Here is a 17,172-nt window from a genome sequence, read left to right as displayed (position 1 = left end):
CCCCAGGAGCAAGAGGGTGTTCTGGGCATCCAGGAAAATGAGTACTGACCACACAGTGGGGAAAGTGCTGTATAGCACTTGCCCTAAGCTCCCTATGAGCTGATTGTGTCCATTTCACAGATGGGAAAACCAAGGCTCTGGGAGCCTAGTTGTAACTCCAGAGCTCTTTCCTCAACTTCGGCCTGAAATTTCTTCCTCTGGAAGTTCCCCTCACCTTTCCCCAGACTCCCAGCCCTACAGCCTGATTTGGGAAGGGGGTCACCCAAGTGGGCTCCTTGTTGTTTCTGTACTCCTTGCCCTCCCCATGTAGGTGAGATGCCCCAGGCCAGCCAAACACCCGCCTCCAGCAGCACAGCTGTCCACAGCCTCCCAAAGTCCCCAGACCGGCCCGGCTCCACCAGCCCCTTTGCCCCATCGGCAGCTGACCTCCCCAGCATGCCTGAACCAGCCCTGACCTCCCGTACAAACCTAACAGGTAAGAATCAGCAGGACCTGTGAGAGTTACTGGAAGCAGAACTGAGGCCCTGGGGGAAGGGATTGCCTCAGACAATGAGGTCCACGAACAGAGCTGCCTGCAGACACGGGCAAGTTGTGTTTTTGTGTAAAACAGGGCAGGGAGGGTCTCCAGGGAGGGGGCATACGTTGGAGGGTTGGTGAGGGGAACAATTGGAGAATCCATGGGCCACCAGCCTTCACCATCTTGTTACATGGCAGGAAAACAGGCTCAATGCAGCCAGGTCTTCTGAATTGTCAGCAGAATCTGGAGATCTTGATTTTTTTTTTTTTTTTGCGGTACGTGGGCCTCTCACTGTCATGGCCTCTCCTGTTGCGGAGCACAAGCTCCGGACGCGCAGGCCCAGCGGCCATGGCTCACGGGCCCAGCCGCTCCGCTGCATGTGGGATCCTCCCGGACCAGGGCACGAACCCGTGTCCCCTGCATCAGCAGGCGGACTCTCAACCACTGCACCACCAAGGAAGCCCTGGAGATCTTGATTTTAACATAGATATTGTGATTTTTAAAACACTGGTGAAAATTTTAAAAGTACAGCTGGCCAAAAAAAGACATCTTTGAGCAGGATACAGCCTCAGGTCACCACCTGGTAACCTCCATCTTGCGGAGACTCAGCCCACGTCAGCTCTGACCTTGCGATACTCAGAGGACCGATGCCCCAGAGGGAGGGAGGTCCCTGGGGCGCCCCTCACCCTAACTCTGACACTGGCTTCTTCCCCTCCAGAGGATGAGATGTCCCCCACCCAATGCCCAGCAGCTCACGAGGCATCCAGCAAGCTTCCCAAGTGGCCTGGTGAGTGGTGGCAGGGTCCCTCTGCCTGGGTGCTGGAGGCTTCCTGTCACTCATTCACCCAACACTTATTCAATCCCTCACTTGTTGGCTCATTCATTCATTCACTTGCTCATTTGATTCCGCCATCTCAGCATTCATTCCGCCAGTTATACCTACACTTAGAGCAACATTTACTGAGGACCTGCCCCTCGTAAGCCCATGCTAGGTGTTGACATCTTGTTTGTGAGGCTGAGAGAATGAAACAGGGAAGGGAGGGTGATTGGGAGAGTGGGTGAAGGCAGGAGTGGATGATGGGTGTGGGAGAGATGGAAGGTGGGAATGAAAGGGCAGCTGAGAGAATGGCCAGACGACTGAGTCTGACTCTGTTCCAGGTACACTTCCAGGCACATGAGATGTGGTCAATCATTAAAGTTGTAAACAGGGACTTCCCTGGTGGTCCAGTGGTTAAGACTCTGCGCTTCCATTGCAGGGGGCTAGGGTTTAATCGCTGGTCAGGGAACTAAGATCCCGCATGCCTCCCGGGATTGTTTGCGGCCAAAACAAACAAACAAAGTCATAAATAACCCCAGTATGATCCCCATTTTACAGATGAGGAGACTGAGGGCTAGTGGGGTATATCACATGCTCAATGTAACAGCAATACGTGGTAGAGCTGGAACTTGAACCAGAAACCTGGATTCCACTATCTTAACTCTTAGCACCACCAACCCCACCATGACCTCCCGATGGTCAGTGAACAAAAGAAGAAGGTTAGTGAGTAAATGAAAGAGTGGACAGATAATCAAGTGAGAAGATGAGTGAATGAATGGGTGTAGGAATGAATGAATGAGTGTCTGGGTAATTGAAGGAGGCAGCTAATCAAGAAGGCAGTCGGGGAAGACTTTGACGAATGGATGAACAAGCTAGTGATGGTGGCCGGGCTGGCCACTCTGCTGCCCTCACAGTGGCCAGTCCTGCCACTAGCATCCTCCTCTCCCCCACCCCACACCCTTTGACATGTGCAGAGAGTGTGGAACAATTCTACTCCTCGCTACGGAACAAGTACCAGGCTAAGCCCGCAGGCCCAGAAGGCATCCTGGTGGAGGTGGACCTGGTGAGGGTAAGGCTGGAGAGGAGCAGCGGCAAAAGCCAGGACAGAGAGCTGACCACCCTGGACTGGGCAGAGCGGCAGCCGGCCCGAGGAAGTCTGGGCGAGGTGCTGCTGGCCTCTAGCAACCACCGGCGGCCACGTGAGACGCAGGTGATCGCCGTGCTGGGCAAAGCAGGACAGGGGAAGAGTCACTGGGTCCAGGCCGTGAGCTGGGCCTGGGCCTGTGGCCAGCTGCCACAGTACGACTTTATCTTCTGCATCCCCTGCCACTGTTTGGACCGTCCGGGGGACACCTACCGCCTGCAGGATCTGCTCTTCTCCCTGGGTTCACAGCCACTGTCAGTGGACGACGAGGTCTTCAGTTACATCTTGAGGAGGCCCGACCGCATTCTGCTCATCCTGGATGCCTTCGAGGAGCTCGAAGCCCAAGACGGCTTCCTGCACAGTGCGGGCGGACCCACGTCGGCAGAAGCCCGCTCCCTCCGGGGGCTGCTGGCGGGCCTCTTCCAGCGCAAGCTGCTGAGAGGCTGCACCCTGCTGCTTACAGCCCGGCCCCGGGGCCGCCTGGCCCAGAGCCTGAGCAAGGCCGACGCTCTGTTCGAAGTGGCCGGCTTCTCCGCCCAGCAGGCCGAGACCTATGTGATGCGCTACTTTGAGTGTTCGGGGACCACCGAGCACCAAAAGAGAGCCCTGGCGCTCCTCCAGTCCCAGCCATTTCTCCTGAGTCACAGCCATAGCCCCACCGTGTGCCGGGCCGTGTGCCAGCTCTTGGAGGCCCTCCTGGAGCTAGGTGATGAGGCCCAGCTGCCTTCCACGCTCACGGGACTCTATGTTGGCTTACTAGGCCCAGGAGCCCGTGACAGCCCCCCAGGGGCCCTGGTGGGACTGGCCAGGCTGGCCTGGGAGCTGGGCCGCGGTCACCAGAGCAGCCTGCGGGAGGGCCAGTTCCCATCGGCCGAGGTGAGGGTCTGGGCTGTGGCCCAAGGCTTGGTGCAGCCCACCCCGGGGGCCCCGGAGACCAAGCTGGCCTTCTCCAGCTTCCTCCTGCAATGCTTCCTGGGCGCCATGTGGCTGGCTCTGAGCAGCGAAATCAAGGACAAGGAGCTGCCGCAGTATTTGGCATTGACCCCGAGGAAGAAGAGGCCCTATGACAACTGGCTGGAGGGCGTGCCGCGCTTTCTGGTTGGGCTGGTCTTCCAGCCTCGTGCCTGCTGCCTGGGAGCCCTGGCAGGGCTGGCGGGCTCCACCTCAGCGGTCAGGAAGCAGGAGGTGCTCACCAGGTACCTGAAGCGGCTGCAGCCTGGGGCGCTGAAGGCGGGGCGGCTGCTGGAGCTGCTGCACTGCGCCCACGAGGCGCTGGATGCCGGGCTTTGGCAGCATGTGCTGCAGGGGCTCCCGGCCCACCTCTCGTTCCTGGGCACCCGGCTCACACCTCCCGACACCTACGTGCTGGGCAGCGCCTTGGAGGCGGCGGGCCGAGACTTCTCCCTGGACCTCCGCAGCACTGGCGTTGACCCCTCTGGACTGGGGAGCCTCGTGGGACTCAGCTGTGTCACCCATTTCAGGTGGGGGCCGGAGGCAGGAGAGTGGGATCCTTTGCCTTGGGCACCTACAGCGGTCTTGGTGCTGTGCCCAGTGCTGACTCTGTGGGGTCTCATTCAGCATGAATGGCAGCCAGATGGGGGCAGAAGTGATTCTATCCTTTTTTAAGATGAGGAAGCCAAGGCTCAGAGGGGTACGGTAGCTTGCCCAAGGTCACACAGCCAGCATCATTCTTCCAACCAGTATTTGAAGGCTGGCCTTATGACAGGCGCTGGGCCACGTCTAGAATCTAAGACTGACCTGGGTTTGAATTCGTTTTCTTTTCTCCATCCCCTGATCAAGCCACTGTTTTGTCATGGTTAGATTAAAGCCATAGCCTCCCCTGACCTCCCTGCCTCCATTCTCCTCTTCCACGCCACTTTATATTCAACCATCAGCGCACATCTCCCTAGAAATTGCATCTGATCATATTCCATCCTTCCTTACAATCTTTCAGAGGCACCCCACCTCCCTCAGGATGAAGTCAAAGTTCCTTAATTTAAATTAAGGAATCTAAATCCTTCAGTGATCTGTTTGATCATTTAAGCCTCATCTCCAGAGAATCTCTGCCACCTTCCCCCTAAGCATACTTTACCCAAGCTGTAAGGTCTACACCATTGTAGTGGTTCAACTGAGAATTTAGCACTGAGCTTCCTGGTAGCCAAAGCAAAAAGGGAAATAAAACCACTGGGAGAGTTGAGAAAAAGGAGGAATTGATAAAGACTTGAGTGGTCATGGAAAACGTTCTAGAGGAAGTAGGGGTTAAGTTGAGGAAGGAAAATATCTGAATAGGTAGGAGGTCCTTCATGGAGCCGCCACCCCCCCACCCCCCACATTATGGTCTAGCCCAGTCACCATAACTGGGTCTGAAGCCCTTCCTCCACAGGGCTGCCTTGAGTGACACAGTGGAGCTGTGGGAGTCCCTACAGCAGCATGGGGAGGCCAAGTTACTCCGAGCAGTGAAGGAGAAGTTCACCATTGAGCCTTTCAAGGCTGAATCCATGAAGGATGTGGAAGACCTGGGCAACCTCGTGCAGATCCAGAGGTGAGAGGGGAAGGGCATGGGAGTTGGTCCAGACCATGCAGGACCTAATATTAAGTTTGCTATTAACACTTCTTCCTCTTTTGGGGGGACCTCCCCTGCTCCCCGCCAGCCAATGACCATCTAAAATCTCTCACTGCAGTCACCACCCAGGCAGAGTCCCCAAGATTTATCACTCTGTCCACTTCAGAACTTGCCATCATGTACCCAATTCTTTCTCAGCTAAAGCCAAGGAGATATTCTCTCCTGCTAAGAGTTCATAAGCTGCCTTCTGCATCCAGTAACACAAATGACACCTATGGCCACCTTTCAAGGCAGCCAGGACCAGTATCATTCCCATTTTCTAGATGGCAGAGGTCTAAGGTTCAGAGGGCAGAGGAAACGTGACCACAGAGCAACTGTCTTTCCCTCATTCCTTCATCATACATTGTTTGAGCACCTACTATGCGCTGTCTGGGATGGGTGTGGGTAATGCCTCCTCTAAGGCTCTTTTCCGTGAAACACACAGTAATGCCTTAATAATATCCTGTCCTGAGGTTTTTCTTTTTAACAAGGGGACAACAGTAGCCCAAGGAAGGCAGTCCTTCTGGGGAATTTTGGGCACTGGGGCAGGCGTCCCCCCTAGGAGGGGGCTCCATGACAGGTGAGGAGCCAGCTCTTCCCTAACATTGCCCGTTCTCTCCAGGACAAGAAGTTCCTCTGAAGACACGCCTGGGGAACTCCCTGCCATCCGAGACTTAAAGAAGCTGGAGTTTGCGTAAGCAAAGGGGTAAATTGTCTCGGGTCCCCACGAGGTTTCTCCTCTGGCATTAGCTGGGCTTGTGCCACCAGAATGGAGATGGGTCCTCAGAATCATTCTTACCCTCTTGCCCCACCACTCTGGAAACCAGCTTCCAGCAGCTGGGGTATGGCCGGTCTGGGCTAGTCCTGGAGGTTCTCGGGGGTGAAGCTAACTTGCCCATTTGCTGGTGAACATACTCGTTCGCATCCACTCATTCAACAGACCTACTCATATGACCGAGGGCACTGTTCTCAATGAGCTTGCTGTCCAGTGTAAATAGACAATTACCACCTGCTGTGATTAGTGGCCAGAAACTCAAGGGCTGTGAGCGTGAAGACTTAGGGGAGGCCAAGATGACTTCCTGGAAGAGGAGACTGAAGGCTTGAAGCTTGACAAAGAAATAGGAATGAACCATGCTGGGTGGAGATATTATCTCCCCACTGTACAGAAGCAGACACTGAGGCCTTGAGAGTGTAAATTGTTTGTCCAAAGTCACAAATGTCAGGTCAGCCTGGCTGTTGCTCCAACAAACAAAAAAGTTAAATTCATGGTAGGTCCTTGTTAGGGATCTAAAATCATCCAACAATTAAGAAGGAATTATTAAACAACTACAGTGTACTCAGTGCCATAATCTTATTAATTTCAAGAGCCACTCTGGGAGATAGTCATTATCATCCCAATTTTACAGATGAGGAAACTGAGGCCTAGTGAGGTTAAGTAACTTGTCCAAGGTCCCCAGCTGGTCAGCCACAAGCTGTCTGCTCTTCCTGATCACAGCTCCCCCCGTGCCCCAGAAAAAGCCAAGCGTTTCTTCTTTTGAACAGCGACAAGAGGCCAAATTTGTGCAGAGGTGAAAAATATTGCTGAAAAGAGGAACTGTATGAAAACAATCACCAAGGGCCCCTTCTGGCTTTGAATTATTTTTAGCTTAAAAAGCCCCTAATTCAAGGTCGGAACTGTGCTCTGGGGAACAGCAGCCATGGGGTAGAACAGCCCAGAACCCGGAGAGTAGCCACCTGCAGGCCAGAAGCCCTGAGAAAGTTCTGAGGAAAGAAGGAAGGAAGGAAAGGACTATTTTGGGCGTGAGACTGGCAGCCACCATGCCGGGCACCCTGTAGATCTCATGTGCATGTAGATTAGGCCCCTCAGCCGCTCAGAACCCTGCAGGGGCTCTGCTGGTGGACGATTCTCCCCTGATTCAGCCCCCATTTACCTCTTCACCCTCGCCTCCTGCACTCTTTCCAGCCACGTGTGTCCTCTTAATGGTTTTCAACCTCACTAGGCATGGTCCGACCCCTGGGCCTTTGCACTGGCTGTGCCTTCCACCCAGGACACTCTTCCCCAGGTATCAGCATGGCCCACGCCCTCACTTTCTTCCAGTTTTCAGTGAGAGAGGCCTTTTCTGACTCCTGTATTTAAAAGTACAGTTCTGCCCTGCTCACACTGTGCTTTTCTCTGTATCAATTATCTCCCACACCAGACAGTTTACCAATTTCTTTGATTATCTGTCTTGCCCCCTGGAATGTCAGCTCCACGAGGGCAATGATTTTTGTCTGTTTTGTTCATGGCTGTCTGCGTGACAGGCTTGATGGGCCTGGAACACAGTAGGCAAGCAATCAATATTTGATAAATGAATTCCTTAATCTTTCCAAAAACCTCCTAAGATTGGGGCTAAATTTGAGAAGATTGAGACTCAGAGGTTAAGGGATTTGCCCAAAAAGCCCCACAGAAGCTAAGTGGTAGAGCCCAGATTCAAATCAGATTACAGATTCCTATCTTGTGACCTTTCATTGAGGCTAGTAGTTCCCAGACTTCGGGGTTTCCAAGACTGAGAATATTTCAGAGTGAATTTCAGTGACTATGTGCAGTTACCATCTTTTAATTTGTATCAAGTATGTTCATTCAAACAAGTGAAATAACTGCTGCTGACACCATAATTTTATTAAAAATGAACATTTTAATGTCAAAAAAGTTCAAAGGATATAATTTCAGAATAAAAGACTGTTCTTTACACTGAGTACACTTAACCATATTTTAAAAACAGGGACTTCCCTGGCGGTCCAGTGGTTAAGACTCTGTACTTCCAAGGCAGGGGCCGTGGGTTCGATCCCTGGTCGGGGAACTAAAATCTCACATGCTGTGTGGCATGGCCAAAAATTAAAAAAAAAAAAAAAAAAAAAAAAAAAGAACAAAGAAAAGAAAAACAAAAAAAAACAAAATAGCCCTCTGTTGTCTTTATTTTTCTCATTCTCTCAAAATCTGGTCTAAATGTCCATCCAGGCTGTGTGACCTTGTATGAGTTCGTTAACCTCTCTGTGCTTCAGTTTCCCCATCTGTAAAATGGGGATAAGAAGTGCTCTTAGCTCAGAGTCATTGTGAGGATTAAATGAGGTCTGATCTGAGTGATGGGCCCAGTGTGTTCCTGGCACATAAAAAGTGCTCAAGAAATGGTTCTATTTGTTGTTAAAAAGCAATGGCAAATAAGTAAACCATCTTTCTCATCACTGGTGGTGGTCCTCAGGCCAGCATTTGGGAACCACTTCCCCAGGCCAGGGTGGGAGAAGGTGCATGTGGATGTCAGCAGGAGTAAGAACTGGCTCCCCACTCAGAGATGAAAGATGGGGAGCCCCCAGCTGGGAGCCCAGATGGCCTCTTGAGTGGGCTTTGTGAAACGTGCCTGAAGCAGGAGGGATTGGGGTCCCACCAGGTGGAGCTGGGGGTAGTTAAGGCCTCAGATGGGCCTGCCTTCTGTGGGGTCCAGTAGAGGGGCCATGACTGCTTCAGGGTCTTAACTCTGCGCTTTGCCTTCTAGGCTGGGCCCCATCTTGGGCCCTCAGGCTTTTCCCAAACTGGTGAAGATCCTTGAGGCCTTTTCTTCCCTTCAGCATCTGGAGTGAGTATAGACCCCGGAATCCCTCCTGGAGACACTGGGCTTTGACAACCCCAAACCCTGGCCTTGTTTGTCCCTTTCTCTCTCTGTGTGTGTCCTGCTGCTTCCTCAGTGTGGCTGGTGTGAGTGACCAGACGCCCCCACTGCAGGGAAGCGATGGCAGAAGGAAATCCCCAACAATAAAAATAGGTTGAATCCTTTCGAGATCTTCGAAACTCTTTTCCCCTCATGTGCTGCTCCCAGCAATCCCATGGGGAGGCAGGGCCGGGGAACATGATCCCATTGTACACCTGAGGTCTCTAGAGGTTAAGGAAGTTGCTCCAGCTCATGGGGCTGCCAGGAAGGAAAACAGTGATTCAGGTCCATGGGTAGATAGGGCCCTGTCCACTTGTTGGCCTGGCAGTCCCAGGTGATGAAGATTTGCTCTCAAATGCTCGGAGTTGCAGCTGCATCTGGCCGTGGTGTGTCCAGGGGTGGGAGCATGGGAGGAAGCCACTGCTGGGTCGGAAGGTGGGGGAGAATCGGGTGGCCTCCAGGGTGCTGGCTGATGGCCCTCAATCTGATTCCATCTGCAGCCTGGACTCACTGAGTGAGAACAAGATCGGGGATGAGGGTGTCGCCCAGCTCTCGGCCACCTTCCCTCAGCTGAAGGCCCTGGAGACGCTCAAGTGAGTGCACTGGGCCGGCCCTTCCTGCTGCATTTGTCCCCAAAGTCCAGCTTTTTTATTCTTTCTTTCACTCATCCATTCAATCGTGCATTCATTTAATCATCCATCCATTCATTCATTCAATCATTTCTTTAATCAGCCATTCAACCAATCATTTATTCATTTAATCAACAAATACGTAAGAAGCACTTACTGTGTACAGACACCATTCAAGGCCCTGGAGAGCCAGCTTTAAACAAAGCAAAGCCCCTGACCTCAGGGATCTGCTAGGGAGGAGACGCAGTAAACAAGCAAACAAGCGTCCATAATTATGAAGTGTACAGTAATGACTGTGAGCAATGTTTAGTGAGAGAAAGACTGGGGAGGTGAGACAGGAGAGATAGATTAGGATTTATCAGTAACACATTATTATCAAAATAGTGAATTTCTATTAAAAAAAAACTGTTCTGGGTTTGGGAAATAGCAGATGGATATGATGCAGGAGGGTCAACATGATTTTTTTACTGAACCTAGAGGGATCATCAAAATCTACCCACACTCTACTCCACAACCACGATCAGGGCCGCCACAGAACTCACCAGAATTCACTTAGGGATTTCCTTGATGGTAGGACACTGAGACTTATTAAGTAATTTATAGTGTTTGAGGAAACAGAGTGAGTAAGCTAGATTTCCCTCCCTTCGTCCTTCCTTACATCCTCCCTCCCTCCCTCCATTTCCCTCTCTCTCCCACCTTTCCTTCCTTCCTTTTTTACCCCACTTAAATATTTTCTGAGCACCTACTATGTGCTTGGCATGGCTGTAGGCACAGGGATAGAGTAAGGAACAGACTCGACCCCTCACCTCGTGGAGTCCACGTCATTAAATAAATAATGTAAACCCTTACGTAATGACAGTGCTGAAAAGTGGTCCAAAGGGAAAAGAATGGATGCTACATCTGCATCCTCACCCCCATCATCCCACTCAGCCTCAGGGCGTGACTGCATCATTTTACTGATTTAGCCCAAGTCTACCCATAGCGCCCTCACACAGTTCAGCACCCACGACTCTCATCCAGGTAGAATGTCCTGTGCTTGCTGCCCTGGGATGCCCTGTGAGGAAGCAGGGGTTCCCAGCCCTGCCGGAGCCTGGGGTGATGGACACTGATGGGGAGGGGCATTCAGGTTTGGCCCTGAGCCCTCCCCTTTTTGTACTCCCGCAGTTTGTCCCAGAACAATATCACTGACTTGGGTGCCTGCAAGCTGGCGGAGGCCCTGCCCTTGCTGGCTGCGTCCCTCCTCAGGCTGAGGTGAGTGGGGCCCTCTATTGGTCAGGTGCTGAGCTGGTGGGCTGGAGGGCGGGCAGAGAACCCCCTTGGTGGCAGCTGTAAGGTCCAACACTGGGACCCTGAAAGCAATCACTACAGGCTGTTCTACCACATCAGTGTTGCACAACTTGGTGGGGGTAGGGAGTGGGGGGCGCCGACCTAAAATCCAACATGAACGCCCTCCCCTGGAGTTGGGTGATGCCACCGCCCTGAACGAGATTAGCAGCCCCTGGGGAAGGGCATCTGGCAAACTCTGGGCAAATCACTTACTCATCTCGAGTCTCTGTTTCCTCATCTGGAAAATGGGTACCATCCCAATAGCCTATGGAAAGCGCTTGGTGCAGTGCCTGGCCCTGGTGCTTAATAAATCTTGGCCCTCTTTCCCCAGGGCACGGCAGGACTGGGCCTTTTCTGGAGTCCGGGGTGGTTTCTAGAATGCTGACTATGCACAGGTAGCCTTGGCTGGCTCTTGTTATGCACGCATCACTCCGTGCCTACACTGTCACCTTCTGGCGGGCCTTGGAATAGCACATTCTTGCTTTTTTTTTTTTTTTTTTTTTTTTTTTTTTGCGGTACGTGGGCCTCTCACTGTTGTGGCCTCTCCCATTGCGGAGCACAGGCTCCGGACGCGCAGGCTCAGCGGCCATGGCTCACGGGCCTAGCCGCTCCGCGGCATGTGGGATCTTCCCGGACCGGGGCATGAACCCACGTCCCCTGTATCGGCAGGCGGACTCTCAACCACTGCGCCACCAGGGAAGCCCCACATTCTTGCTTTTGCTTACTTCCAGCCCGGTGCCTGGTGGTTCCCTGGGACTAATGGGTCCTTCCAGCCCATTATCCTTCCAGCCACGGTCCCTGAGTGCAGCTGTATAGGTTGTGTGCTGTGCAGTTTGTAGTCTATGTGATTGGCACGCCCTAGAGTTGTGAGGGTATCTAATATTCTCTAATATCAACCATGGGCCAGAACCTGTGCTAGAAACTAGAGCTACAGCTATGAACAAAACCAGGGTGGATCTTGCTTTCAAGTTCCTTGCGTAATAAATAAGTAAGCACGTGCATAAACAAAATGTTTAAAATGCTGATTCATGCTGGGAATGAGGAAACTAACAAAGACCCCAGAGGGTACAATAGGGAGTGCTGAATTCACCAGGGAGGTCAGGAGACCCCTGAGGAGGGGACCCTCCCCCTTCTGTGGGATGCTCTCAGGGAAAAGCATTCCAGGGAGAGGGAACAGTAGAGACAAAGGCCCTGAGGTGGGAAAGAGGTTGGATCTTTGAGGGCCAGAAGGGGGGCCTCTGTTTCTGGCTATAGGGAATGAGGGACAGAGGGTGGGAGATAAGGCGGGAGAGGTCAGGGAAGGCCAGATCATGCAGGGAGACCCTTGCGGGCCACGAGAGTGGTTGGAGGTTTTTCCATTGTGAATGGAGAAGCAGGTGGGGCATGTGGGGGTGATATGTGATCTGATTGACACTTTAAGAAACCTCATATTGGGAGTTCCCTGGTGGCCTAGTGGTTAGGATTCCGCGCTTTCACTGCTGTGGCCTGGGTTCAGTCCCTGGTCGGGGAACTGAGATCCTGCAAGCTGCGCAGCGTGGCCAAAAAACAAAGGAACCTCATATTTTATGGACTGTAAGATGCCATCCATTTGTAAGACACCATTAAGGGGACAAAACGCTGCTAATTAAATGACATCCATTGATTATCAGACACATCCTGATCGCAATGATTTTCAAATGTGAACATGTACATCTTGGCATCAATGAAATATGGGAAGAATCCTCTTCCTGTGGGTGAGGAAGGGCCTCCTGGTTCTAAGATCCATCCCAGGAAGTGATTGTAAAACCCCTACCTGGTTCCTGCCCTGGTACCGGCCAACCCACGACATCAGGGGTTCCTGGAGTTTAGCTTGAATCCACTTTGCTGCAGTGTAGACTTGCTGCTTTTACATGCAGCCCTGCTGTGTTGCTCTGAGGCTGAGACAAGGCAAAGTCACGGCCTTGAAATTAGAACCGTGGCTGCACCTGGCTTGTTAAAAGGACGCTCATTAATGAATATACGGCTTAAGCTGGCACCAGTGAAGGTGTCGTGCTATTTCTGACACTGCCGATGGTGACTGAATATATTATAGAAACCTGAGCCTGCCCAGTGACTCTGGGTTTCTCTCTCTCCTGCTATTCCCGACGCTGCCCCACCCCCCACAGTAACTTGTATAACCCCCACAAACCCCCTTGGGAGGTACAATAACCATAGTTAACATGTAGTTCATTCCACATGTCAGGCCCTGTTCTGGGTGTTTTACCAACATTAACTCATTTACTCCTCCCCACAATTACTCTATCATGCCCATTTTATGGAGGAGCAAACTGAGTCACAGGGGAGCTGAGTAACTCACCAAAGATCAGACAGGCAGCAAGCCACAGAGCTGGGATTTGAACTTGGGCTGTTTCAGATGGGAAGCTACCTCCACTTAGTCCTGCTGCTTCCCTGAACTCACTGAGTGACCACAGAGAAGCAGCCTCAACTCTCTGGGCCTCAGTTTCCCCCTCTGTTAAATGCGGCAGTAATTCTGGCTGGGTGTGGCTCTCCCTGGGCCCTGACCCCCCAGCACCCCCGGCCCCTGCCCTGACCTCTTTCTCCGGCAGCTTGTACAATAACTGCATCTGCGATGTGGGAGCTGAGAGCCTGGCACACGTGCTTCCAGACATGGTGTCCCTCCGGGTGCTGGAGTGAGTGTGGGAACCTGGGCAGTGGGGGTGGGGCCAGGACTTGGGAGGACCAGGGTCTCCTGCTGGCATCATGGGAAGGGTTGGGCTGAGGTCTGGTTGTCGAGAGCGTGGTGATGACCTTGGTCTGGGGCTTATTGGTCCCCAGGGCCAGGATCCACAATGGGTTTCTCTTCTCAGTGTCCAGTACAACAAGTTCACAGCTGCCGGGGCCCAGCAGCTCACTGCCAGCCTGAGAAAGTGCCCTCACGTGGAGAAGCTGGCGTAAGTCTCAGCAGTGGTGGAGGGAGAGTCAGTGTGTGGTTCACCTTGTGAGCCCTGAGACCAAATCCCACTCTGTCCCTCACCAGCGTTCAACCTTGGGCAAGCAGACACATCAACCCTCTGGACCTAGTTTCTTATCTTCTTTTTTTTTTTTTTCTTTTGGCAACGCTGCATGGCTTGCGGTATCTTAGTTCCCGGACCAGGGATTGAACCTGGGCCCTCAGCAGTGAGAGCACCAAGTCCTAACCACTGGACCGCAGGGAAGTCCCTGGCCTCAGTTTCTTCGTCTGTAAAATGGGAGTGACAATAATATTTACCCCCTATTTAAATATTTATATTTAAATTGTGGGGTTTTAATTTGTCAATATACTCAGAAGAGTGTCTGGTACACAAAAATGTTCTATATACGAGGCTGAACAATATGAAATCGCTTATATTCAACCATTTTTGACCTACACACCTGGCCATTTCATATGGTTGAAACTTATTTATCATTACATCACTATGATGTCTACTGTCCAGTACTGTACTTGATTGTCTTTCAAAGCACTTTTGTCTACATAATCACTCATATCTTCTAGGAGGGATAGGGTGGCTCTTGTAAGACCCATTTTGCAGATGAGGAGAATAAGGCACAGATAGGTTAACTAAACTTTTTGAGATCACACAGCAAGTCAGTGGCAGAATCAGTTTTTAAAAAGGGGTCTTGGGGCTCCTAGGCCTCTGGTGTCCCCATGACCCCACACTAGGCTAGGTGGGAGGAGGGATTTGGGGGCAGCTTGCGTGGGGACCACCCCCTCTCCTCTAACCTCTGTGTGCCATGCCCCCATCACAGGATGTGGACGCCCACCATCCCTTTTGGCGTCCAGGAACACCTGCAGCAGCTGGACTCAAGGATCATCCTGAGATGATCCAGGCTGTGCCTGGGACAAGGTAACTGAGGTGAGCTTGGAAGGGGAGAACCACGGGGGTCCCTGGGGACAGTGTCCTGTGAAGTCAGAATCCATAAAAGGTGGGCGGGGCAGCAGGTGGGAGCTGGGTGACAACTCCTGGACCATGTGCCATCTGGGCCCACCCCGTATCCCCCTGAGCTGGGCTCGGTGCGGTGTCTTCTAAAGGCTTTGAGGACTTGGGCTCTGAGGATCCTCCCTATGGGCAGGCGTGGGACCCGGGGAAGGACAGGTGGGTCAGCCGTGCACGTCCCACGGCCCTCAGCATTGGGAAGGTCTGCCTTCGAGGACTCCCCAGCCTCGGCTGCTGTTTCAACCTGTCGGCTGCCCCCGATGCCCGGCATTGTTTTCATAGGAATTTGCTCTACCAGTTTCCTGCCTCTCTCTGTGCGGATGACTGTCCCCTCACTTCCATGCTCCCCCGACCTGGGACATCCCCCTCCTCCATTCCTCCCATCCCTCCCATCCCCAATCTCGACCGCACTTCACCCATGTGTTAAACTGCCCTGTCCTAAAACTTCCTGATCTCCACCCATCCTGACCTCTCACAGCATGTTCTCCGAGGACACTGACATGCTGGACCCTGACCTGGTTATTTATGGACACAACTCTTCTTGGGCTGTTTCCCATGAGCCTCGGCGTCCTGGTGCCCAGCCCTGGTGGCTCAGAGTCGGCCCCCGCCCAGCTGCGGAAAGGACCCATGGCCTGTTCTGCGAACAGACCCAGGCCCGGCCCTAGGCTCCTTCGGAGAGCAGGTTGATGTCAGCCCTGCTCAGCCACTGCAGCCCTGGCAGATGGGCCAGTGCCTGGTGGCAGGTGCTGTGCACCCAAGAGCCCTGAGGCATTCCCTGCAGGACACTGCAGACAGCTGTGGCCAGGCCAGAGAGAGGGATGAAGCGGCCACATCCCCAGCTGCCCAGGTCCCTGCCGGCCTGGGGAGAAAGCACTGCTCCACGCTGCTCTCCTAAAGAGCAAGCTCTGAGGATACCAGCGACCATCCCCTGCCTGCTGACTTCCCAAACCATGACCGGCTGGGATTCTACAGCAACTGCCTTCTGTCTCTGGGACTCACTGGTTTGCAATAACTTTGTTTGCTGAGGCCGAATCTAGGCCTGGCCAGACACACTGGACCTTAGCAGGAAAAGAGCTGATGGTACACTAACGGAGGAGGGGAGGGGCGATGGACTGGAACCACGTCTACCTTTTTGCCTTCATTTCCTGTGTCTTTTTTCACTACATGATAAATGGCTCATTTAATCCCACGGGCAGGTCCTGTGTTTGAGTTATACCGTGCTTACCATCTCGGATGCCCACTCTTCCGGCTAGCTAATGCGCCACAAACCGCCCCCAAACGCAGTGGCTTACAACAGCACACACTTATTCTGCTCACACACCTGTCTCTGGGCAGGGCTTGGCGGGGACAGCGCGTCTCTGCCCCACTCAGTGTCGGCTGAGGTTGTCTGGAGGCTCAGTCACGCATATGTCTGGCACCCGATGCTGCCCAGCGGCCGGGGGCCTTGGTTCCCCTAAGGAAGTGGCAGGGGGACTCTCCCTGTGGGCGAGTTTGGGCTTCCTCACAGCATGGTGGCTGCGTTGAAGGGTGATCACCCCAAGAGGAAGAGACGTTGCGGGGGCAGAGGAGACCGAGACCATGGGGAACAGCCCTGCCCTTTCTGTAACCCAGCCTTAGAAGCTGTCACACAGCATCACTTCTGCCATATTCTACGGCGAGTTGACGGAGGCCCTTGCTCTCTTGCCCTCCCCACCCCCCTCAGCCCAACACACACAGCAGAGTCCACTTCGGCTCAAGCTGTCTTTCGGGAAAGGATTTTCTCTATGGCTTCCTACCATTCATTGGAAAATTCATTATCTGGGGGTCAGCAAGGCTGAAGCACCGTGAGCCTTGCAGAGTGTTTTCCTCTGTCTCGGATCCTCTGCTCTACCCTGGGAGTCGTTTCTTAGCTGAGCTGGAATCCGGCCCTGGCCACGGCAAGCCTGGAAGGGACTTGGCAGCTTTGCTGTCTACACTGAGAGCTGCCAGGTCGCCTGTTGTTGTTTTCCACTGGGGCACGGCTGGCTCGGTCAGAAGCCCTGATTTGGGACAACTTGGCCCTCTGCTGGTGGCTGTGGGAGCTGTCTGTGCTCCAGTGCACCAGCCCTGATGCCTGGTTCCTCAAACTCTCCTCCTCTTCCCAGTAAGTGGGTGTTGGGGGTTGGGAGGGTCAGAGGGATTCTGACACCGCTGCCCCGCTGGCAATCCTCGCAGAAAGGTAGTGCCTTCCGCCTTGGTCCAGTGGCTAAGGGCATCAGGCCTTGTAGCTGGGCCATCACCCCTCAGGGTGTGCCTGCATTTGTGGACCTTGTAGAGTCCACGGAACTCCCACTTGTGCAGCCACAGGAAGACAGTCTCCTCCTGATCCAGGCATCTACGGCACCCTTCAGCCAGGCGGGGTGGGCACAACTGTCCCCACTGCTTTTGGTCTGTTCAGAGGTGATACAATGAGGTCAGAGGCTGTAATTATTCATAGTAATGACTTTAAATGATAGCTACCACTTATTAAATGAGTTGATACA

At 53.1% G+C, this 17,172-nt stretch overlaps 1 protein-coding gene across 4 annotated transcripts in view; it reads left to right on the top strand.

Annotated features, from left to right (window-relative positions):
• The window catches only part of CIITA (class II major histocompatibility complex transactivator), a 39,369-nt gene extending 23,509 nt beyond the window's left edge, over positions 1 to 15,860 (top strand). For 3 of the 4 annotated variants that reach the window (XM_067706641.1, XM_067706643.1, XM_067706644.1), the window contains 12 exons: positions 311 to 475; positions 1,236 to 1,304; positions 2,309 to 3,959; positions 4,862 to 5,020; positions 5,703 to 5,774; positions 8,611 to 8,691; positions 9,264 to 9,356; positions 10,557 to 10,643; positions 13,304 to 13,387; positions 13,565 to 13,648; positions 14,484 to 14,590; positions 15,150 to 15,860. In XM_067706641.1, the coding sequence (XP_067562742.1) occupies positions 311 to 475; positions 1,236 to 1,304; positions 2,309 to 3,959; positions 4,862 to 5,020; positions 5,703 to 5,774; positions 8,611 to 8,691; positions 9,264 to 9,356; positions 10,557 to 10,643; positions 13,304 to 13,387; positions 13,565 to 13,648; positions 14,484 to 14,559 (2,621 nt within the window). In that variant the 3' untranslated portion in view covers positions 14,560 to 14,590; positions 15,150 to 15,860. The remainder of the gene's footprint in view (positions 1 to 310; positions 476 to 1,235; positions 1,305 to 2,308; positions 3,960 to 4,861; positions 5,021 to 5,702; positions 5,775 to 8,610; positions 8,692 to 9,263; positions 9,357 to 10,556; positions 10,644 to 13,303; positions 13,388 to 13,564; positions 13,649 to 14,483; positions 14,591 to 15,149) is intronic. The other variant, XM_067706642.1, reaches the window with a different exon arrangement.
• Positions 15,861 to 17,172: the final 1,312 nt, after the last annotated feature.

Source organism: Pseudorca crassidens, chromosome 15 (genome assembly GCF_039906515.1).
Source record: "Pseudorca crassidens isolate mPseCra1 chromosome 15, mPseCra1.hap1, whole genome shotgun sequence".
In the NCBI taxonomy this organism is placed as follows: domain Eukaryota; kingdom Metazoa; phylum Chordata; class Mammalia; order Artiodactyla; family Delphinidae; genus Pseudorca; species Pseudorca crassidens.
The sequence above is the reverse complement of the archived record's forward strand: the minus strand, read 5'-3'. Positions and strand labels throughout refer to the sequence as shown.